The sequence below is a fragment of the Ostrinia nubilalis genome, chromosome 30 (assembly GCF_963855985.1).
Source record: "Ostrinia nubilalis chromosome 30, ilOstNubi1.1, whole genome shotgun sequence".
In the NCBI taxonomy this organism is placed as follows: domain Eukaryota; kingdom Metazoa; phylum Arthropoda; class Insecta; order Lepidoptera; family Crambidae; genus Ostrinia; species Ostrinia nubilalis.
This window is the reverse complement of record NC_087117.1, coordinates 19112-42683: the sequence shown is the minus strand read 5'-3', so window position 1 is coordinate 42683 and position 23572 is coordinate 19112. Positions and strand designations below refer to the sequence as shown.

Sequence of the window (23572 nt, the reverse complement as noted above, 5' to 3'; positions counted from 1 at the left end):
TAAGGAATTAATTTCAGTTTTGGCAATAAAGATTAAAGGAGTGTTTTAAATGTATGAAAGTTAAAACACATAAAAATAAAATATTTCGTAGGTATATGGAAGTAGGCGTGCACGTGACGTCACATAATACGCGGTATTTTTAAGAATGGAAAAAAGCATGCACGTTCCTTTATTCCTAGGGCGGGCATCGGGCTTTAAGAGGTAGTTAACATACTATTTACACTTGAATCAAGTTCCTATAAACACAATGTGACACTTTCTGTCGTTTGTTTGAAAAAGTCTCCGTCGTTTATTAAAACGTACGTTTATTACATTAGTCGAGTAACACTGAAAAAAACTAAAAACGACTGAAAACTTACAAGGATAAAAAACCAATCAGGATTACATATTTGAAATAAAAATTTTGTGTCCTAGGAAATGTATACAAAACCTTGGCTGTGTAACGTTAATAAAGAACGATACACATTTCTTGTATTTGTATACATTTCCCAGTAGTTTAATTATGTTAATTGGTCACATGCATTATCACGTTCAAAGCTTCTTAAGCATAATATTAACATAATGAAAACATTTTTAAAGTAGGCACATAATCCTCAATCCATAATAAATTGTTGGAACATTTTATGCAATGCTAAAAGCTAAAACAATAAACCTGACTTTTTAAAATACAAATGGAAATCCATTCAGTTACAATTTGATAGATTTATGAATACCAAACATACTTGAACACATGAAAAATCACTTAACAAGCTCTAAAATTAACGAAACCACACGAACGTTTTCCGATACATGATCAAATCATGATTTTATTAAAAATATTTTAATTTATATTTATTTTCAAATCGTATAATGATTTTAAACTTCTATACGAACGACCGGCGTGCCTACAGTCAGTGTCAAATAATTCTGTGACAACCAAAGTGGCCAAAAAGATGACAACCTTTTATTGTAACACAGAAGTGTTGCGATCTTTTTGGCTACTTGGGTGTCACAAACTATTTGGCGCTGACTGTACTACAGTCGACAACAAAATGGTGAACCGGCCACTTATAATGCACTCAGAGGTCAGCGGAGCACTGCGTTAGGGTTGTACAACTTTCTCGTCCTTGGTTGCGATTTGTCGCGAGTCTTCGGCTCGTTCGTCCGCGACTTGTCGCGAGTGGAGGACTTTTCTGACTTTTGAGATTTGTCACGTTCCCGCGATTTGTCGCGTGTGCTTGATTTGTCGCGAGTTTGAGACCTGTCTTTAATCTGCGACTTGTCCTGGGTACGCGATTTGTCTCGGGTGGGTGACTTATCGCTCGCTTTTGATTTGTCTTTACTGTGCGACTTGTCACGGCTATGCGATTTGTCGCTCGTTTGTGATCTGTCTTTAGTGCGCGACTTATCTCTACGAGATTTATCGCGAGTGTTCGACTTGTCCCGGGTGGGTGACTGGTCACTCGTTTGGGATCCGTCTTTAGCGTGCGGCTTGTCGTGAGTACGTGATTTTTCACTCGTTTGAGATTTGTCTCCGTGCGACTTGTCCCGGGCCCGCAACTTGTCCCGGGCGGGAGATTGATCGCTCGTCTGCGATTCGTCTCGGACATGCGACGAGTTGCGCGTTCGTCTGGGCGACTTATCCGGCGTTTTTTCTCTATTTTGCAATACAGGGCTGGCAGCGGGCGTGGATCGTGATCTCGCCGCGAATTGGCGAGTCAGCTGTTCATAAGTAGGCGTGCGGGACAACTCGCGCTTCTTGTCCCGTTTCATGACGGGCGTGTCCCCTTTCTTGTCCCCGTCTGTCCCGCGCGCATCGGAGGATGCCGGGTCGCTGTCGTGGGCGGCGCTGGAGCGCAATATTCGTAGTTTCGGCATTTCCCGCGCCTGCGGATTCGGTCGGTTTTCTGGAAATAGATTTAACTTATTTATTTTATATCAACAAGTATTTATTTATTGAGGCATACTAACAACATTACATACAAAGTAATTATATGAAAATCTTATTTATATAAGTAACAATATTTCCTTATAGGCTTTGCTAAAGTGACAATGGGCAGAGCACATAGTACACAGAACTGTCGGCCGGTGGGGCAGCAAGGTTCTGAAGTAGGGGCTACGTACCGGAAAACGCAGCATAGGACGTCCACCCACAAGGTGGACCGACGACCTCATAAAGGTAGCAAACCGTTACTAACCGGTCAATATGGAAATCATTGGAGGAGGCTTATGTTTAGCAGTGGACATTCTGTAATGGGACTATTAACACCTCTCATAAGTGCCACTTGTGGTCTAAACTGAATAAATATTTTTGATTTTGATTTTCTCGTTCCCACCGCTGCAACTCCAGCCAGAATCTACAGCTTGACCGCGAATAAAAACACAACCAGTGAAGGTCAAGTTTGTCCCGGAGGAAAGATATCTGTCATTGGACCCGCAACGAAATTAAATTAGAAGAACACAGGAGGAGTTCGAAGTTAAGGTTCGACTTCCCTCCATTGTACATTCTGTAACTGAAATGATGGTGAAAAAAAATGTCGCAGTAAGACCCAATATTCTCTATTTTAATTTAATTCATTACTAATATTATAAAGAGGTAAAGTTTGTGTGTTTGTATATTTATTAAATTGTAAGGGGTAATCTCGCGATCTACTGAACCGATTTAAAAATTATTTCACCAATAGAAAGCCACATTATTGCTGAGTGTCATAGGTTATATAAAAACCGAAATTTATTATAACGTTACTCACCGGTCCCAGTCTTGCTTTGGTCCCTCAGGCCGCGCTCAGGCGACGAGGCGGGCGGCGGGCGCTTGCGGCGCGTGGAGGCGCCGGTGACGGGCGTCTGCGCCAAGATGGAGGCCTGCTTGTTGCCGCGCCGCATGCAGCCTGCGCAACACAGGCTTAGCTTACGATACACAGACCACAGGAACTGAAGAGAGATGTGAAAAGGGGGCGGGGCCAGTGTCGCAGCAATATGCCCAAAAACAGAACACATTGCGCGCGACAGCAATGATGACAGCAGCGACGTCATAAAGTCAAAAGTCAAAGTCAAAATTTCTTTATTTGTTTAGACTAATAAATAGTTCTTACAAATCGTCATAAAATATGCTCTTAAGGAGCCTCTACATGTCTCATAATCTTTTTACCCTACCAGCGCTTCGAGACCAACATTTGGCAAGTGCTGAGAAGAAGCGCCGCAACAAACTCAGTCACCACTGTCTGCCGGTTAATATAAATAAATAGAAATAGTAGTAGTAGGTACATTCGATTCAGGAGCAGTTCACTGAATTTACCATGCATTCTTGTATGGTGTTTCATAAGAATGGGTAGGTATACAAGATTGCGTGGTATATTAAACAAGGTAGTGACGTGCTAATATCTAGACTTACATATTAAGGTACTAGTAGAAATGACTCGCATACATAAATTTGAATAACTTGGATTGACCAGTCCCCGAAAGCAGCGCCTGTTCACAGACATGACGAGTGAACCAGCCATCGCTTCACTCGACCATATTAGAGGGAATGTAACTACCCGCCTCACTACGCCACCACCCCAGAGACATTTTAGTGAGAATGACAATGCCAAGTTATCTCTTTAAAAAAACTAATAATAAAGCTAAGTAACAGTCCAGATTGAGAAGCATGACACTATAACATTTGAGAAATTATTATTAGTTTATACAATATTACTTTTCATTTTAATTCTTTTTAGTGCGAGCATGAGAGTAAACACATAATGTAAACACTTTACATTGCTTGCGTAGTACCAGAGTAAATACAAATGAGTAGGTCATCTTCATAGAAACGGACCGAGCGCGGTTTGTATGTGAAATTCGGGGCAACTCACCGCTAATCAACGCTAAATTTTGTCAGTGTGTGCGTGCGCTCCGCATACGTATTGGCGCGCTCACATACAAACCGCGCTCGGGCATTTCTATGAAGATGACCTACTCATTTGTATTTACTCTGGTAGTACTAAAGATTATTCGAACGTCAAGTGCTGATACCGCAGTGGAATGAGCACATTCGAACTAACAGAAAGCATTCAATCGCACGTCACTGCGTATGTAGTGGTGTTGTACGTACATTACTTGCAACCTGCTATGCGAAGCGGTAAAATGCGCATTTTAATGAACTACTGATGATACCCAATTCAGAAAAATCCAGAATCGAGATACCCATTCAGTCCCAGTCGATTTTTTAGGACCTTCTCCTTTTATGATTTTTCATGCAAAAGACAGGTATTTTTAGCAGAACTAATCCTTGTATTGCCAATCTATTAGATATTTAATCATATTTTACAACAGAGTATTATAATAAGAAAATGTGTTATAAAAATACTATCTTAAGCGCAATAAAAACGACTTTTTATCTTTAAACTACAAAATGATATTGTGGGTATTTGTACTTTTGCCAGCAAAGACATCGGCCCATTAGCTCAGTTGGTTAGAGCGTCGTGCTAATAACGCGAAGGTCGCGGGTTCGATCCCCTCATGGGCCAGTAAATATTTTTGCAGGACTGGGCGATTTATTTAACTTTGAAATAATCGGTGTTTTCGCATGGAGTTTCACAGACTTTTGATGTTTGTTGAAGTAAAATACGGTGGTGCAACTCAGCTTTATTGTTTTACTAGCGACCCACCCCGGCTTCGCACGGGTTCGAAGCTTACTTAAAAACCTTCCTCTTGAATCACTCAATTTATTTAAAAAAAAACTGTATCAAATTCCGTTGCGTAGTTTAAAAATCTAAGCATATATAGGGACAGACGACGACTTTGTTTTATACTATGTAGTAATTGTGGTGCATATTAAAAAAAATGTATACAGATATCAATGTAAATTTAAATTAAATTAAATTAAAATTAAATTAAATTAAATAATTATTTATTTCAATCACATTGGGATCATATTAGTTAAGGTTAGTTTACATTCAAATTTAAAATTAAATAAATCAATAAAATATATCCAACATTACAATTTACATAATTACATTAATATCAATAATAATTTCAATAATGTCATGGTTATTTTAAATTAGGCAGCACATGAATCATGCAACAATGATTCATGTACTGACAGTCAAAACGCTCAGAGAATAGCCTCAGGATACTGCTTGAGCTCCCCCAGGTCCGGCGCACCAGGGATGCGCACCTTTTTCGCATCGTTGTGTAAAAACAATCTACGCCGAATTCGGCAAACATCCCGGACGCGCTACAGAACCGAGACAGCCCCAACAGCACCCTGAAGGCATTATTGAACTGGACACGCAAGGCACCGTACTGCTTCTTAGTGTAATTTATCCATAAACTACTCGTGTATAGGGACGTACAGAAAGCTCTAAAGAGAGTGATTTTAACATCCACTGAGCAGCGAGCAAACCTACGGGCAATCATATTTGCTCTCACAGACAGTGCCCTGCGCTCCCTTTCAATATCCGCATCATCCTTCAAATCAGAGGTCACTAGATGTCCAAGGTATTTAAATTGTTCTACCTTTTTTAAAGGCGCACCATTGAGTTTTATAGATGGAATATTATCTGGACATTTTCCTCTACTATGAAAGACCATACACTCACTTTTCTTCGCGTTGTATATCAAACCATGGCTTTCAGCGTATCTTTCACAGTTCTTTTCTTTCTTCTATTCTTGTAAAACAGAATTGTATATCGTAGAAAATTTATATTTTTGTTCCCGAAAAAAAAAATATTGGCCCATGAGGGGATCGAACCCGCGACCTTCGCGTTATTAGCACGACGCTCTAACCAACTGAGCTAATGGGCCGATGTTCGTTCGGGCGAAATTGTCCGATCAACGAGGAGATTCGTTGTATGGAGACTTTCGAATAATTCCTCTGCCTATGAAACTTGGCACATGTAAAAAAAAATTCTGACTGAAATGATTTTTGTATACGTACCTACGTACTTAGAATATTTATGTAAAAGAATTCAACACTTTCGATTTCAGAGATACTTTAAAAACTTTTTGCACTAAGTATAAGAGTAGGCGCACACCGTTGATTTTTAGTTGGCCGATAGTTGTCCCCGATTTCAAATTGTATGAAGAATCGGCCAAATCAAATCGGCGTAGTGTGCGCACTCCCATACATGCCCATTTGATCAACTGCCCGAGTAAACTATCGGCCGACGAAAAATCAACGGTGTGCGCCTACTCTAACTTCTACTGAAAAAATAAAAGCGAGAGTAACTCTTTCTGGCACAGGTGCCGTTGCATTTACAAGAAAGAGTCCATCTCAAAGGACAATGTTCGTTCTCCATACATTGTTCGCCTAAGAACCAACAATTTTGACATATTACTACCCGAAAGCGAAATAATACGATTCTGTGTGTAAGAACAATGATTCCTGATGGACACTTGCCATAAAATTAATGATTAAGAATATTAAATCACAGCGATTTTATAATATGTCGTTTATGACAACATGGCGTCTAATGTATTGTGTGAATGTATGAACACCGATTCGCGAAAAATGTTTTGTATTGTCGTCACGCCGAGTCGCAGCCAAATAGTATAAAATAATAGAACAAGTTTTAGAAATACAACTCGGCATTCCACTTTTATAATATGCCCACATATTGCACGTAAATAAACAACATGAATCGTAGGTTGTTTCCACCCTTGTCATCTGACACATGAAATAAACTCCTATTGTATTATAGATATCGAAGCCGAATCGTATATAATAATAGAATGGGTTTTGGAGATCACTCGGGGTTCCACTTTTATAAAATACCTACATATTGCATAAAAATAACACGAATCATGAGTTTTCTTTTCACCATTTACATCTGACACGAGATAACATACTCCTATCTCCATGACTACCGTCGTAGTCTATGCCAAAGACTACAATATTTTAAGCAAGAAGTTTCAAACCTTAGCGGCTACGGTAACCCCTGGGCCACATACATCATGATAACATTCGGTCGACACCGGAACGAAGTCTTGCGATTATGCAAAAAAGCATATTCTAGTGCGGCTATATCACGTTCAACCGGGGTTTTAATTCGACTAATGTCCTGACTAAAGACTGGAAGAAAATACGCCGCATTGTATGAGCACTTCGTGTTCGTTAAAGCGGCTTCAGATCTAGAGCCCACATAGTTTTCTTTCCAATAATATCCGCAAGTAGCGCTGCATGATCTTTACAACAAAAACGGCAATAATAATAATAATAAAGCCTTATAAAGGACCGGGCCACTTTTGACCCGTGAGCTCCAAAGCGTACAAACATAATAATAATAATGATAGTTATTAAGGTGCCAAAATTATAAAATATGATTACTTTGGCACGGTATTATACACGTTCGAAGATTTGTCATTTTCATTCATTTCATCATCATCATCATCATTTCAGGCACAGGACGTCCACTACTGAACATAGGCCTCCCCCAATGACTTCCACATCGCACGGTTGGTAGCGGCCTGCATCCAGCGCCTTCCCGCTACCTTTATCAGGTCGTCGGTCCACCTTGTGGTGGGTTGATATTGCAGAATATGACTTTTGATAGGTTCATCATAGAATTCGGCGGGGATATCCTCACGGAGGAAGTTCGTAAAAGGGCGGAACAAGATCTTATAATAATGCAAGGCCGAAGCTGTAACGCGCGTGCTCCTACGTGTAATCCGGCTAGTATGCAATAAATAGTAATGTCTGGTAAATAGTGGTAATACGTATCGTTCGTTCGTTCGTTTCAGCCGAAAAGACGTCCACTGCTGGACAAAGGCCTCCCCCAAGGATTTCCACGAAGACCGATCCTGCACCGCTCGCATACAGGCACCTCCCGCGACCTTCACCAGATCGTCGGTCCACCTAGTGGGAGGCCTGCCCACGCTACGTCTTTCGGCTCGTGGTCGCCACTCAAGAACTTTCCTGCCCCAGCGGCCATCAGCTCTACGAGCTATGTGCCTCGCCCCGTCTATGTCTATATGCGCTACGATTACAGGGTATCATTTTTCATAGTCGCAAGACTTCACTCCGCTGCTGTCAAATCAATGTCGCATAATGTTATCGCAATGTGTGTGGCCCTTGGCCAAATCACAGAAGCCTATGCGAAGAAAGAGCACTTGAATGAAAGGGTTACCATTTTATAAGATCTCCTCACTATTGAGGGTAACAAAGTAACATTAATAATCTAGCCATTAATTACATTTATTACCTACCTATACGAGAAAGTAAAGCAACATGCGGTTTTATTTTAATTTGTAAAATATTTGTAACAGTTTGTTCCAAGTTTAGTTTTACAACAGTATTGCTGTTTCAGCTGTCACTGTGAAGCTTTGGGAAAATAAATAAATAGAAAAAATATTAACATAAATATTTATTTAAGTTTTTATGTTCATTATCATAATATGCCAATTTAAGTTACACTGTGTGAGAGTCTTTGACACTAAACAAACTCTTCAGCTTAATAATACCTACCTACAGGGGGTTTTTATAGTTACTCTTGCTGATGAAACAAGAAGGGTTGATTCTACTACTGAAATACAACTACTTTTCTTACAGGACCAATATCAAATTCTCAAAAAAATTCACATCCTCGTGATGGTGATAATTTCTATGGAGAGGTTTTTTTTATATTCGGTCTCTTGGGATAAGTTATTCCATTTGAGCAGTAGAATTAATCCTTTTTATTTGATCACATATAAAAATAACACAAGTGTTTAGGAAAACTTCTTCTTTGGTATGGTATCACTACGGAGTTATAATGTCGGCAACTCTGTATCACTGACTTGTAACTTTCAAACAGTATGAATAATAAGGGCACCACATTGGTTTTCTTTCTGAAAAAAGGCTTTCACTTTTAGTACTAACCCTTTAGCACTATTTCATTGAAATAAAAATACAATAAACGCACAGAAGACTGAAATTGAGTCAACTGACGTGACATTTATAATTTGTTGACATTATGACAGTTTGACAAGACTAGGGATTGAAAAAGTTTTAATTGAAAAAGTAAAATGACAATTTATTAAACGATTCACAAGGATATAATCGATTAAAAATATTTATAAAATGTTCTGATACTTGCCTGTAGCGATTATCCAATCCTGGTTTCTACTGAAAAACTACCTCGTGGCAAGATTTTAATAAAATAATAAAATCTTTATCTTCTCTTTCACAATCTATAAAAGTTCATTTGGTCTATTATTATACATGTGCTATGAATGAGGGTTTTCGCGATTGAAAAATCCGCGAGATGGCAATACGTAGACGCGAGGTCCAAATGCTGCATGATTGGTGGATATCTGTCAATGTCATGTCAAAAATAACCAATCATGCAGCATTTGGACCTCACGTCTACGTATTGCCATCTGGCGGATTTTTCAATCGCGAAAACCCTCATTGGCATAGATTATGAGAGACTGGCAACTATACTAGGTTGATATATGTTTCTCACACTTCAACTGGCATTGGATTCAACATCGGATTCTGACACTTTTACAGTTATGATACCATGAATATCAGTTTATGGTCCGAATTATTTTTATTTTATTTACGACCTTCGACCAGTTGGACACTTTAGATAGCTTCTTGTAATAGTGTCAATATCTTTTTAGCTTTTAACGCAAATCTAGTCTTCAAAGCAGTTTAATCGATTTATTTTATTTTCAAAATCGATATTTTATTGTCTATGATGGCCGCAGGAACATCACTATACATGGACTCCCAGCAATAAAGTACGGTAATGCCTCGTACAGATTTTATCGGCAAAAATTATGGAACTTGATAGGTTTTAGACCATGCCACGCACCAAAACGTCCGGAAGTTGTAATAGTATTATAGAATAAACGTTAAAAGACTTATTTATTTAATTTTTCAATGCTTAAGTGTCCATTAGAATGAAAGGGTGCTTAATGTATTAAAAAAAATAGAAAATAATTATGATGGGTTAATGTTTTTGGGCGGTTTTTAGGCGGTTTCTGACAATGTCCTTTTATTCATTATTGTTGTTAACGAAATAAACATTTTCCATTTTCAAATTAAATTAAATTTTAATGGGACCAAATAAATGGCAACTATTTCGCATCGATCAAAAAAGAATTTCGTAAATCGGATCAGAAATATCGGCGTAATCGGTGTACATACATAAAAACCCAACCGAATTGAGAACGTCCTCCTTTTGTTAAGTCGGTTAAAGAAAGCTCAGCTGATATTTAATATGGTTTTAATGTTGAAATATACACGTAGTATGCTCACCCTGTGCGGCGGCGGCTCGCAGGCGGGCGATCTGCGCGGGCGGCAGCGCCAGGCGGCCCAGCGCCGGCAGGATGTGCCGCAGGTAGCGGTTGCGCAGCGAGTGCCACGTGCGGCCTGACACACGCAAACGAACGTTACAATACAATCAAATCAAAATAAAATATTTATTTATGCAAGTAAGCTCCCAAAGAGCACTTTTTAGGAGGCGGTTCGCACCGCGACAGAGACAGGAGAAAGACACGAGGCCGAGACGGGACCCACGACCGTTATACAGGGTGGAATTTTGTAATGCCACCTGGAGGGAAAGTACTCTTAATACTGTAGATAGAAAATTTTACTCAAAGGAAACATTCCTTAATTTAGGAAAAGAAATAGAACTGCATTCAAAGATTTCTAAAAATTGGCTTGCCACATGACACCTGGGAATCGAACCAAGTAAAATTTGCCTAAAATTACACCCTTTATTTTTATTGCATCGATCGTTAGGGTTAAGTATAAGGATGAAATCTCTCTAACAAACTTGATAAATCAAATGAAAGGAAAACCATGAAATCTTAAATTATTTACAGAAAATTACATGGTATGGTGGTGAATTTTCGAAAAAATTTAGAAAAGCTTTGAATGCAGTTCTCTTTCTTTTCAAAAATAAAGGAATGTTTTCTTTGAGTAAAATGTTCTATCTACAGTATTAAGAGTACTTTCCCTCCAGGTGGCATTACAAAATTCCACCCTGTAGATCGTTTCATCAACGACGACGCGCCCCACCATTCTTTCGCTAATGTTTGAGTGTTACACACACACTACAATAATGCCGCTCGGATTGCTCCGATCAAACTCCCCGCGCGACCGAGACCAACAATTGGTGGGGCGCGTCCGAGTGGATGAAACGGTCTTTACTCGTATTATGGCTAGTAAGATTTTACATTTCGTAAGGCTGCCCGGCTGTGGTCTCCTATAAAATGACAATACTTACTTAGAAATGTACTGTTGTGAATTGTGATCTTTTTCAGACGTTGACGTCGGCGTACGGCGTCCATAGGAACGTTTGACGTTGACATCGCGTCGTACCTACGTCGTCGTATAGCGTTTGATATGAGACCGTAGCCCAACAATATTCTGATGACTCACTGCGTCCGGCGATGGAGTGGAACCTGGTCTACAGCTTCCCTGTGGCTGAAATGATGATGATGATGATGATAGCAATATTCTGATGACTCACTGCGTCCGGCGATGGAGTAGAACCTGGTCTACAGCTTCCCTGTGGCTGAAATGATGATGCTGATGATGATGGTAACAATATTCTAATGACTCACTGCGTCCGGCGATAGAGTGGAACCGTGTCTGCAGCTCCCCTGTGGCTGAAATGATAATGATGATGATGATGGTAACACTATTCTGGTGACTCACTGCGTCCGGCGATGGAGTGGAACCTGGTCTGCAGCTCCTGCCACACGGCGTTCCCGTTGACGAGCCGCTCGCGACCCGCCGACACCCACGACACGATGGCCTGGTCCTCCAGCGTGGAATACACGCGCCTGCCACACACGACACGGCAAACGTTACGACATATACGACGCACGACACGTGACGCGTCACACGGCACGTGTAAAGTGTCACACAACACGTGTAACATATCACACGTCATGTGTAAGGTATAGTTCTAAAATACTGAACTGTCCTAACCATGACATTGACAGCGGGGCGCCACCGTCAATACCGGATCGCTGGTTCCGATTTTTGCCATGTTGGAAACCATATAGTTGAACGATGGTAGCGCCCCCCTGTCATTGAGTTTGGTGGGACAGTTCAGCGTGGGTCATCTATATCACACATTCACACACCACATGAAAATCGTCACGTGTTAATATATCACACGTCATGTCACGCGTAACGTGCCACAAATCACATGCAACGTGTCACACGTCACGTGCAACGTATCACACGTCACGTGTAAAGTATCACACGCTACGTGTAACGTTTCAAAGGCCACACGTAACGTGTAACAACATCATACGAGTGATAATTTGTAGAAAATGTACAATGTTATTATAGCTTTGGCATCAGGCTAGTTCACAGATTTGTTAGAATTTGTTACTGTTTATTAAAATCTATGCCAATGGAGGCGTAAGCTCGTCCACTAATAACAAAATGATAAATGGCACTTAGTCCTTCTAATACTGGATTAAGGTGCAATCACTACTTGAAAATTAAGGCATGAAAAAATCTAATAAAAAAGTATAAAATAGTAAAACACTCACGAAGTTTCGCTGGGCTTAGGAGCAGCTCGTATCCGTTTCTTCAGGCGTTTCACGACTTTCGACACCTTGGCCTTCCTGGCGAACTCATCATCATCATTTTTATCTTCGCCCGAGCTGGAGCTGATAACGGTGACGTTCGATTTGTTTCTCAACCTTTTCTTCATATCTTCAGCTTTATTCTCTTTATCTGTATCTTCGCCCGATGTTTTCGCGTTCGTTTTCGTGTTTTTGCTCTTCGTTTTCGTGGTATTGGAAGAAGATTGAACCTGATTCTGGTTTCTAGTCCTCATTTTGTTCGTGTTTTCGTCTTCGGATTCATCATTATCTGCAGTATGTTTCTTTTGGTTTTTCCTCCACAACGTCTTGTTCGTATCGTCGAACTCATCTGAAGATGTCGCCTGTTTAGAATTTTTGTTAGTGTTCGCTCTAACATTTTCGGTTTCTTCTTCATCGGAAGAAGACTCTGTTACCGTCTTTTGATTATTATTTTTAATCTTTATTTTATTATTTACATCTTCACTGTCTGAACTCGAGTCTTCTCGAGTAGGATTTTTGATTCTGAGCCTCATTCTGTTTATTGTATTATCCTCATCATCATCAGACGAGGACACTTCGATATATTGCTTCTTTTTATCATTTCTTAAACTTGACCTTTTATTTCTGACGCCAGATTTTTTTAACTTTTTAACTTTTCTCTTATTCACTTCGAAGTCTTCATCTGAAGACGATTTTTGAGTCTTTTGGTTTCCATTACTTTCATCAGTAGAGTCGTCATCTTCATCAGATGAGGATTCTTCCGTATCTTCGTCTTCACTTGACGACGAGCTTTCTCGCGAGTTTTCATTTTTTGTTTTTGCTCTATTAAGTTTATCCTCTTCATTGGATGACGTGCCATTAATTGCTTTCTTTCCATCAGTCTTAGTTTTCGATTTGTCATTTTTGTTTTCTGGTTTATTTGTGTTAATTTTATTTCCATTTCTAGTTATACGGTTCGTATCATCGTCCTCACTCGATGAGATTTCTAGCGTGTTTTTATTTTTCATCCTTGCTCTATTGAGTTTATCCTCTTTGTTGGATGACGTGTCATTAATTGCTTTCTTTCCATTATTTTTAGTTTTCGACCTATCGTTTTTGTTTTCTGGCTTATTTGTGTTGTCTATAGTCGTTTTCTTACTTTTCGTCCGTACTCTGTCATTTGTATCGTCTTCATCTGACGATATGTCAATTGCTTTCTTTGCCTCATTCTTGGCTTTCGATCTGTCGTTTTTATTTTTATCTTTTTCAGAAGATGGTTTTTGTTTACTGTTATCGGTCTCAAATATTTTCTTTAACTTCTTAACTAATTCATCACATGCGTCGGAAGAGGGGCTACTAGATCTTTTTTCGTCTTCGTCCGAAGAAGTGTCCTGTTGTGTCTTGTTTGTGTCCATTTTAGGTCTAGTTACTCGTTTAGCGTCGTCAGCATCAGAGAAAGATGCCTTTCGTTTCCTTTCTTTATTCTTTTTATTAATATCCTCATCATCATCAGAAGAGGACTCGAGCAGCTTCTGTAATGCGATGAGTTTCTTATCCCTACTCAAATTAGTCTCTTTGGAATCGTGGTCATTTGACGTCTTGATTTGGTCTCGGTTTCTATCTTCTCTCCTTTTCACTTTTTCATGTTTATTTTGTCTTGTCTTATTATTTCTCATTTCCCTATCCGTTTCGTCCGAGTCTTCAATGACTGTGACATCATTTTCGATTAGTTGCCTCATTCTGTACTGTGTACGTTCGGGCTGCGACCGCTCGGCCACGGCCTTGAGCCCGAGCGTGGAAGCGAAGTCTTCGAGCGGCATGTCTTGACTAGTGGTCCGACCGCGGAGCATCCGTTCTAAACGCGCGCACCGCTCGACGCTCACGAGCGGGTTGATGCGGAAGAAGACGCGTAATTTGTAGGCCTCGTCGGCGTCGAAGCGGTACAGGTCGAAGGCCGGCTCGTGCGCGAGCAGGTAGGCGCGGTACAGCTCCACGTCGTCCTCGTTGATCACCAGCTCCTTGCACTGCGCGTCTGCGGGCTTTAGCAACGGGAACGTTATGATAATACTAGCTTTCCGCCCGCGGCTTCGCCCGCGTGGAACTTTGTCTGTCACAGAAAAACCTTATCGCGCGCGTCCCTGTTTCAAAAACCGGGATAAAAACTATCCTATGTACTTTCCCGGGACTCAAACTATCTCTATGCCAAATTTCATCAAAATCGCTTCAGTGGTTTAGGCGTGAAAGCGTGACAGATAGACAGACAGACAGAGTTACTTTCGCATTTATAAATTAGTATGTAGATAGATCGTTTCATCCACAAAGACGCGCCTCACCAATTTTTGGTCGAGGGAAGCGCAGGGTGCGGCATTTAATCCGAGCAATCCGAGCGTCATTATTGTATAAGCGATAATTTAGCGTGTACCGACAACATTCAAACAATAGTGGAAGAATGGTGGGGCCCCTCATCGTGGATGAAACGATCTATACTAAGGCTGAGTTTCACCACCTAACTTTAACGATAGCCGGTGCCCTTTGTATGTAGTTTCACAAATTTTTGACGATTCTTAAAGTTAAAGCAAGATGGTGCAACCCTAAGTGGTCAACGTTCGCGTGAGCTCAGAAATATTTTATCGATAGGAAAAAGCGTTCAGTTTTAAGTGACGAAGAAATATACAATAACAATTTTGGACTAAAGGTGTTTTACAATGGCTAATTCAGCAGATTTAACTTGATCTTTTAGGATCTGAAATATTCTAAACTGTTTTGGAAAATTGGCGATTTTGAATCACTGGCAATCGCGCGAGTCCATACATAGTAGGCATAATAAATTAAATGGTTTCTGATAGTATACCTGTGTCAGACATATTTCATTTTGTTGCACAGCCTTCAACGGACTTCCCGAGTGTGACCGCTTGCGCTTCGCTCGCGGCTTTGAGTGGGGTTTGGGGCGAATTTTCCGCGGCGACGACGACTCTTGCGCAAGTGGCTTATTAGGAGAGGGATGGCTGGTCCTCTGGATGACGTCATGGTGTTGAGACGCGGTGGTCCCGGCCTGCGAGGACAGCTGGCCGAGCGATGACGTCACTTGCACGCCCGCGTCGGCTAGCTTTGACACCGGGGACGAAGTCGCATACCTGACACATTACATAGGGTTTCAGTCGGCTATTGGCTATCAATACAGAATGTCCCATAAAGTTAGGTGTCCATTCAGGACATGATAAAAGTTTTGGATTTTTTTTTTATGTTTTTCAAGTAAAGTATAAGATTTAATAATCTGAAAACTTCTACTTCTAAATATGTAGCTCTTTGATTCACATAGCTAAAAACGCAGTTAGTTAATACTTTAGGGGACAGCCTGTATGTTTGGAACGGAGTAAAATCGCCAGCTTTTATTATGTGATTAGTTTGCATTTGCTATTGGTCAATGATTCTTAACAAAATATAACATTTAAATTGTTAGTCTGCTTATGACACTTAATAGCTGAATAATTGGGTGAAATTCGCTTATGCAATGCTGGCAGGGGGTCATAGATAGTTCTCAATCATTTTATTTCTTTGGATATAAGTTACTTCATCATCACTTACCATGATACAGGTGGGGTTGCATCAAACACTCACAGTATGATGTGAAACAAAATAAAATTATGTTTTTACAAGGATTCAGTGATTTACTATGTTTCAGGTCAAATTCCATTAATGTAAGCTTTCCTCTATTAAATGATTTGTGCAAGAAAAAAGAGTTATAAATGATTTGGGTTATACATTGATTTGGATCCAAGCTAGTTTAAATTGAATACTCAATTAATTTATGAAACATACACACAATGGCATCTTCCTTCCTTTGAATTATTCCAGAAAATTACTATTGCACATGGTAAGTCCAAGATATTACAAGGTATAAAGTAATTGTTAATTTAACCCATGTACAGATGCAACATTTTTAAGAGAACCAAACAAAGTACTAGTTGTAGTAAACTAAGATTAAAATTGGTTGAAAAATAGGTTTAATGCGAGTGTAACTGTGTAATCTATACGCTAGCATGTCTAATGAAAATCTAAAGAAATAATGTACTATACACAACACAACTTTGGTAGAACAAACAATCTCTCTTGCTTAAAATTAGCTCTCATTTGCATAAAATATAATAGAAATAATAATAGTTTAAGAATTCTGCCATATTAGCAATATCTGCAGTAACTCCATTTTTTGGCAAAACCATAATGAGCTCTATTTCAGATGGGCTAACAGGAGTTTTTTAAGAGCAAAATATTGGAGTTACTGCTGATATCGTTAGCACGGCAGAATTGTGCTCTTGTTCTACCAAAGGTGTGGATTTTGTTATGGTTAGATAGAAAGATTTCTTCAATTCATCAAATGGTTTATTAGTATGTGATTAGCAAGCTGTTAGTAATGATGCTAATGATACGCCGCAACGGCAATGCAAGTTAGTTAACCAAGAGCTGTCTCAGTACCCATGGCGGTGAGCATCCCGGCAGCAGTGGTGGCGGCACCGGCAGCCGGCCTTCTTCGACACAGACTGCCGCTTGGACCTGCAAATTACAAATGATCGTGGGAGTGAGCTGATAGTGATGTTAAAAACTCAGAATACGGAACAAACCAGAAACCGTCAACGGGCGTAAATGTGTATTCATATAAAGTACTCCAAATCGCACTACTTTGACTTTAGAGCAATCAGTCAATGGCCGGCGCGCGCATTGTTTACATATCCGTCAGATTGACACTTTATAATTAAATTATGCCGTCTTGTGCCGTTCCAACATGTAAGAATGCTACTGGAATTACGAAGAAAGTGCATGGGATCATGTTTTATCCGTAAGTAGCACATTTCCAATTCATTTTAATTAAATAATAATTTTCAAAAAAAATCACGGTTGTATTTTGTAAGTGTTGCCACAGGTCAACGGAATATTTTACCCTACTTTTTTATATTGAATTACATTAATTTGTCTACTTATAAAAAATTCACGCGTTAATTTTGTTAGCGTTACCACAGAATAATGGAATATTTTCCCCATCCTTTTTGTTTTAATTAGTTTTTAGTGTAATTTCATCCATGACATGACAACCTGATTAATTAAATTATAAGTGCCACTTGTGGTCTAAACTGAATAAATATTTTTGATTTTGATTTGATTTCAATATATTGAATTAATTTATAATATTACTCCCTAATAATGAGGAGATAATAAATTACTATCGTGAATTTCATACTTTCCCATTTATTCAAAAGTAAGGCATTGGTATCAACAGATCAGCAGCAGCAATATTTGTATATTTAATAATAATTTTAAGTAATTAATTATTGCTTACATACTTACTCTGATTTTTTTTTCAGGATACACAGCCAGAGTTGCCTCGCAATCAAATTTAAGTATTGGTGATGTTTTTGATTTGGATTCTGTTTTTGACTCCAAGAAAAGTTAAACTAAAAGCACTACTGCGCCGTAAACAAATGTTTTGTTGTCGATATGTTTACATAATAAAGAACCTTAAGTTTCTTTTTTGTTTTACTTGGCATTCTAAAATTTATATTCGACTTTTGTAATTGACTTTTAAATAACATATTATACCTACATAAAATATAGTACATATATTACACTATTTAATAGAAATAAATAATCATCTTACACTTAGTTACTTCGGAGTAAAAATTAAATTCATAGGTAGGTAGGTACTATCTATGCCTATGGCCAGTCATGTCGTCTCGTTCTATCGCAAAGAATCACCATTTGATAAGAGCGAGAGCAAAAACGGAAATGGATAGTTAACACTGGCCGTGTGTACTTATTTCACTTACTTATTTTTTACTTGTTTAACATCTCTTTAAAAAATTACATAATTTTACCCCAAAAATGGGGGTGTCACACGGCGCTAGTAACACTAAAGGGGGTAGAGGGGCGCGGGAGGGGAAGTATTTTGGACACAAGTTGCCGCGTAGAAATGTTATCGAACACTCCTTCTGGTTTGTTCTGTATTCTGAGGTTAAAAATAGTACTTCATACAAAAATATAGTTCTAGTTTTGAATCTCATAATCGTGTTAATGAAGTTAAAAATGTTCAAAGACTGATTTGAAAGACGGAGGAACACTTAATATACACCCAGATAAGAAACTGATACTAGTACTGGAGACATTTTTGTGTAACTTACATTTATTAGTCTTAACAAAGCAGCTCACTTAGCCCACTGCTTATCAAGTAAGCAAGATCAATGAAACAAAAGGACTACTTTGTCATGTTTATTTATGTTATCTCTTGGTAGTTAGTTAGCTTTTAACTTGTTAGAACTTGCTCTATCAGCACAAATGAAGCATATTTCTAAGAATTGGAGACATTCCAGCCTGTTTATGAAGGGCAAAGTTTCTGCATCGACGATAAATATACGTTTAAGCATACAAACAATGTATCATCTGTTTATCATGTCAAAATGCAGAGCCGGAGGTGAAAACATTGATCAGACCTGGACTTCTTCCAGAACTGCGAGAGCGGGGCTCCGTCGCGCACCGCCGAGGGCCTTCCCGCCGCCAACGCTCGCAGAGCCCGAAGCACCGCGGCCGAGCGCGCGTACTGCAGCCGGCCCCGCGAAGAAAACACGAAGCGCGCGCGCCGCCGCCAGCCCGCCACGCGCCCCGTCGCCGTGTCCACCGCGCACCAGCGCCCGCCCGCGTACACAAAGAACTTCGCCGTCATTATCACAGCATCACACACACAAAATCACAACTAAATTACAAGAAAAACAACGCTTTGATTTGCGAACTCGCAAAACAAAACACCGCCAAATTTTACGCGTCACAGCTTGACAGTAATGACAGTTGACATTTGACGTTTGACAGTTATTTTTTTTAATACAAGTCTTACGGCTTTGGAAGTTTCCTTCACAGCCAGAGCTTTAGCAAAATTGTCTTTTAACCGACTTTAAAAAAGAGGAGGTTCTCAAAATTTTGTCATGTATTTTGTTAAAACTGAATAAAATATTTTTGATTTTGTTTTTTGTATTTTTTTAACAATCACGCCGACAAAGTGGTAAAATAAAATCTTGAAAAATATTTTTTTAAGATAGTCAACTTGTTTACATTTATTTTGTAACGTGGTGATGAATTTATTTTTACCGCATATCGTATGGGGCAGTGTGGGGTATCGATGAATAAGTAGGAACTTTAAAATAACTTAGGGGTTGCTACGACTATTTTTCGATTTAGGGATCTTTTCATGCCAATGTGGGTATTCGTATTTTTTCTTTTGTCTTACGTACCCACTTCTGTCTAATAATTATATTTTTACCCCGCTATTATTCGCTGTTTTCTACACTAGTCTACGAGCTGACGCGGCTTACTCCAGACGCCGCCGCGCCGTCGCGCCGCTTCGGAGTCACCGCCTCTTCTTTCTGGAACCTTCTATCGTAGAAGTCCCCGCCGCTGACTGTATTGGCTTGAACTGCTCAGCCAACACCGAGAACAGAAATATTGTGGAGTGTATTTTGTGCAACATGGAAAGCATTGGGAGAGGCCTATGTTCAGCAGTGGACGTCCTATGGTTGAGATGATGTATTTTGTGAAGTGAGCTATAACCCCGATGCCTTGATTGACTGAGTCGAGCCTGGTCCTTCATCATCTTCCATCTTCGATGGCAGACGAGAGATTGGGAACGGTTCACGCCCCTGAAACTGCTGGTGCTGCTGGACTGCAGAACGGGTCAGTGCGCAAAATTGTACGTACGCTGCTAGTTGGGTACGGAAGCCGCTACGCTAGCATTTATGACGTCTTTTCTACGGAACTCCCTTGTTTATCGATCTCTTCCTTCATGGCTTCCATTTTCATGCTATTTTCCAACAGAAGTCTCCTGTTCTCCCGAAGTTTTGCCACTATCCTATCCTCATCTACTCTCTTTTCCTCTGCCCTATCCTTTTCCAGCTCTCTTTCAGGTTTAGGTTCTACCATGCTCTTGCTGGGAACCTTTCTCTTCCGATCGATTTCCGCTTCCTTGACAAGTTGGTACAGCCGACCCAGAGCCTCAATTACGGTGGTCTTGATGTCGCCCCTCAGATTAAACGGTGCTTAGGATAGTCTTGGGCTTCTAAAGAGAGTCTCTGGCATCGACTGTCCTATCTTTAGTAGCAGTGGGAATTTGGGGTAAGCTCGCCGAAACTCCAGAAGCCCGACGCATTGGCGCGAGTTTCTTTGGGGCCTTTGGAGGTTCGGCACGCGGTAGGGTTGAGTCTGATGCAGACGAAAGTCCAGCTTTCCCTGCCTCCCACTCTCCGACGCTGCATCTCATTTTTCCCGGTCTTTTAATTGGCGGGGAATCAGGAGACCTTTGTTGGTTTGTGTCACTGACCCATTATGGCTGGTGTTCTTAAGCCAAACATTCATCGCTAGAGGTACACGTCAGTAAGTAAAATAAAGCAATTTAAGTCTTTTGACCGCGTGGAGTAAAACTCAAGTTAAAACAATAAAAGGTTCGTAAACTTAAGTAGTATAAAATTAGAATAATAAATATTTACTTAAAAATTATAACTTTTCTCTTTTCAGATTCCCGAGCACAGTATGCAGCTGTCGCAGTCCCCGGTAAGTTACTATGTTGTTGTCTTCCTATTATAATTATTTATACACCACAACGTCCCAACCAGGAGCGGCCACAATTATTAAAATAAAAATTACGTAATCGAATTAAAAATTGTCAAAAGACTTAAATGTACTTTAAACTAAACTCAGATCACTTCGAAATAATCCCTCAATCACTATTTTGCCCGAATAAACTTAAAACCGGGAAATTATTTTTTGGCCATAACGAAAAAGTCTACCTGCCTAAAGAGAAAAGGGTGGGTGGGCGGGCTAATTTTTTAATTTTTTGACGTCGGATCGCTATAAATGAGGTGTCTATGGATAGGGCTCGCCGAGACGGACAATATAAGACGGTTAACGCCTGTGATGTCCATTGAAAAATTTGAAAATAAAGTGCAAAAATCATTTCAAAAATTCCAAAAGGGGTTCATAAAGTTAGGTTCTGAAACGAACCTAACCGGTTTTCAGAATGTCTTCAGGAACCTAACCGTAATTTTTCAGGAATTTTAATTTACCGGTTTTCATGAAACCTAACCGGTTTTTGTTAGGTTTCATAAAGTTAGGTTCTGAAACGAACCTAACCGGTTTTCAGAATGTCTTCAGGAACCTAACCGTAATTTTTCAGGAATTTTAATTTACCGGTTTTTGTTAGGTTTCATAAAGTAAGGTTCTGAAACGAACCTAACCGGTTTTCAGAATGTCTTCAGGAACCTAACCGTAATTTTTCAGGAATTTTAATTTACCGGTTTTCATGAAACCTAACCGGTTTTTGTTAGGTTTCATAAAGTTAGGTTCTGAAACGAACCTAACCGGTTTTCAGAATGTCTTCAGGAACCTAACCGTAATTTTTCAGGAATTTTAATTTACCGGTTTTTGTTAGGTTTCATAAAGTAAGGTTCTGAAACGAACCTAACCGGTTTTCAGAATGTCTTCAGGAACCTAACCGTAATTTTTCAGGAATTTTAATTTACCGGTTTTCATGAAACCTAACCGGTTTTTGTTAGGTTTCATAAAGTTAGGTTCTGAAACGAACCTAACCGGTTTTCAGAATGTCTTCAGGAACCTAACCGTAATTTTTCAGGAATTTTAATTTACCGGTTTTCATGAAACCTAACCGGTTTTTGTTAGGTTTCATAAAGTTAGGTTCTGAAACGAACCTAACCGGTTTTCAGAATGTCTTCAGGAACCTAACCGTAATTTTTCAGGAATTTTAATTTACCGGTTTTCATGAAACCTAACCGGTTTTTGTTAGGTTCTGAAACGAACCTAACCGGTTTTCAGAATGTCTTCAGGAACCTAACCGTAATTTTTCAGGAATTTTAATTTACCGGTTTTCATGAAACCTAACCGGTTTTTGTTAGGTTTCATAAAGTTAGGTTCTGAAACGAACCTAACCGGTTTTCAGAATGTCTTCAGGAACCTAACCGTAATTTTTCAGGAATTTTAATTTACCGGTTTTCATGAAACCTAACCGGTTTTTGTTAGGTTTCATAAAGTTAGGTTCTGAAACGAACCTAACCGGTTTTCAGAATGTCTTCAGGAACCTAACCGTAATTTTTCAGGAATTTTAATTTACCGGTTTTCATGAAACCTAACCGGTTTTTGTTAGGTTTCATAAAGTTAGGTTCTGAAACGAACCTAACCGGTTTTCAGAATGTCTTCAGGAACCTAACCGTAATTTTTCAGGAATTTTAATTTACCGGTTTTCATGAAACCTAACCGGTTTTTGTTAGGTTTCATAAAGTTAGGTTCTGAAACGAACCTAACCGGTTTTCAGAATGTCTTCAGGAACCTAACCGTAATTTTTCAGGAATTTTAATTTACCGGTTTTCATGAAACCTAACCGGTTTTTGTTAGGTTCTGAAACGAACCTAACCGGTTTTCAGAATGTCTTCAGGAACCTAACCGTAATTTTTCAGGAATTTTAATTTACCGGTTTTCATGAAACCTAACCGGTTTTTGTTAGGTTTCATAAAGTTAGGTTCTGAAACGAACCTAACCGGTTTTCAGAATGTCTTCAGGAACCTAACCGTAATTTTTCAGGAATTTTAATTTACCGGTTTTCATGAAACCTAACCGGTTTTTGTTAGGTTTCATAAAGTTAGGTTCTGAAACGAACCTAACCGGTTTTCAGAATGTCTTCAGGAACCTAACCGTAATTTTTCAGGAATTTTAATTTACCGGTTTTCATGAAACCTAACCGGTTTTTGTTAGGTTTCATAAAGTTAGGTTCTGAAACGAACCTAACCGGTTTTCAGAATGTCTTCAGGAACCTAACCGTAATTTTTCAGGAATTTTAATTTACCGGTTTTCATGAAACCTAACCGGTTTTTGTTAGGTTCTGAAACGAACCTAACCGGTTTTCAGAATGTCTTCAGGAACCTAACCGTAATTTTTCAGGAATTTTAATTTACCGGTTTTCATGAAACCTAACCGGTTTTTGTTAGGTTTCATAAAGTTAGGTTCTGAAACGAACCTAACCGGTTTTCAGAATGTCTTCAGGAACCTAACCGTAATT

The 23572-nt window shown here is 39.4% G+C and overlaps 1 protein-coding gene, 1 long non-coding RNA gene and 2 other non-coding genes across 4 annotated transcripts; 2 read left to right on the top strand and 2 right to left on the bottom strand.

Annotated features, from left to right (window-relative positions):
• Positions 1-1065: 1065 nt before the first annotated feature.
• Positions 1066-19297, bottom strand: LOC135085873 (zinc finger CCCH domain-containing protein 13-like). Its single transcript, XM_063980658.1, has 9 exons — positions 18954-19297; positions 16948-17025; positions 15326-15608; positions 12460-14513; positions 11632-11736; positions 11421-11443; positions 10202-10315; positions 2730-2867; positions 1066-1886 (listed from the first exon to the last, which is right to left on the bottom strand). The coding sequence occupies exons 1-9, from the start codon at positions 19181-19183 to the stop codon at positions 1066-1068; spliced, it is 3846 nt and encodes a 1281-aa protein (XP_063836728.1). The 5' UTR covers positions 19184-19297.
• Positions 4411-4484, top strand: Trnai-aau (transfer RNA isoleucine (anticodon AAU)). Its single transcript has one exon. It is a non-coding gene; the product is annotated as a tRNA-Ile (tRNA).
• On the bottom strand, positions 5690-5763 carry Trnai-aau (transfer RNA isoleucine (anticodon AAU)). Its single transcript has one exon. It is a non-coding gene; the product is annotated as a tRNA-Ile (tRNA).
• On the top strand, positions 17072-17994 carry LOC135086065 (uncharacterized). Its single transcript, XR_010260282.1, has 2 exons — positions 17072-17308; positions 17832-17994. It is a non-coding gene; the product is annotated as an uncharacterized LOC135086065 (long non-coding RNA).
• Positions 19298-23572: the final 4275 nt, after the last annotated feature.

Excerpts from the sequence above, each read along its gene's own strand:
- LOC135085873 (XM_063980658.1), bottom strand. The coding sequence starts at position 19,183 with ATGACGGCGAAGTTCTTTGTGTACGCGGGCGGGCGCTGGTGCGCGGTG. Across the intron at positions 17,026-18,953 it reads CAGTTCTGGAAGAAGTCCAG|GTCCAAGCGGCAGTCTGTGT; the intron begins GTCTGATCAATG and ends TGTAATTTGCAG. Across the intron at positions 15,609-16,947 it reads CGGGATGCTCACCGCCATGG|GTATGCGACTTCGTCCCCGG; the intron begins GTACTGAGACAG and ends GTAATGTGTCAG.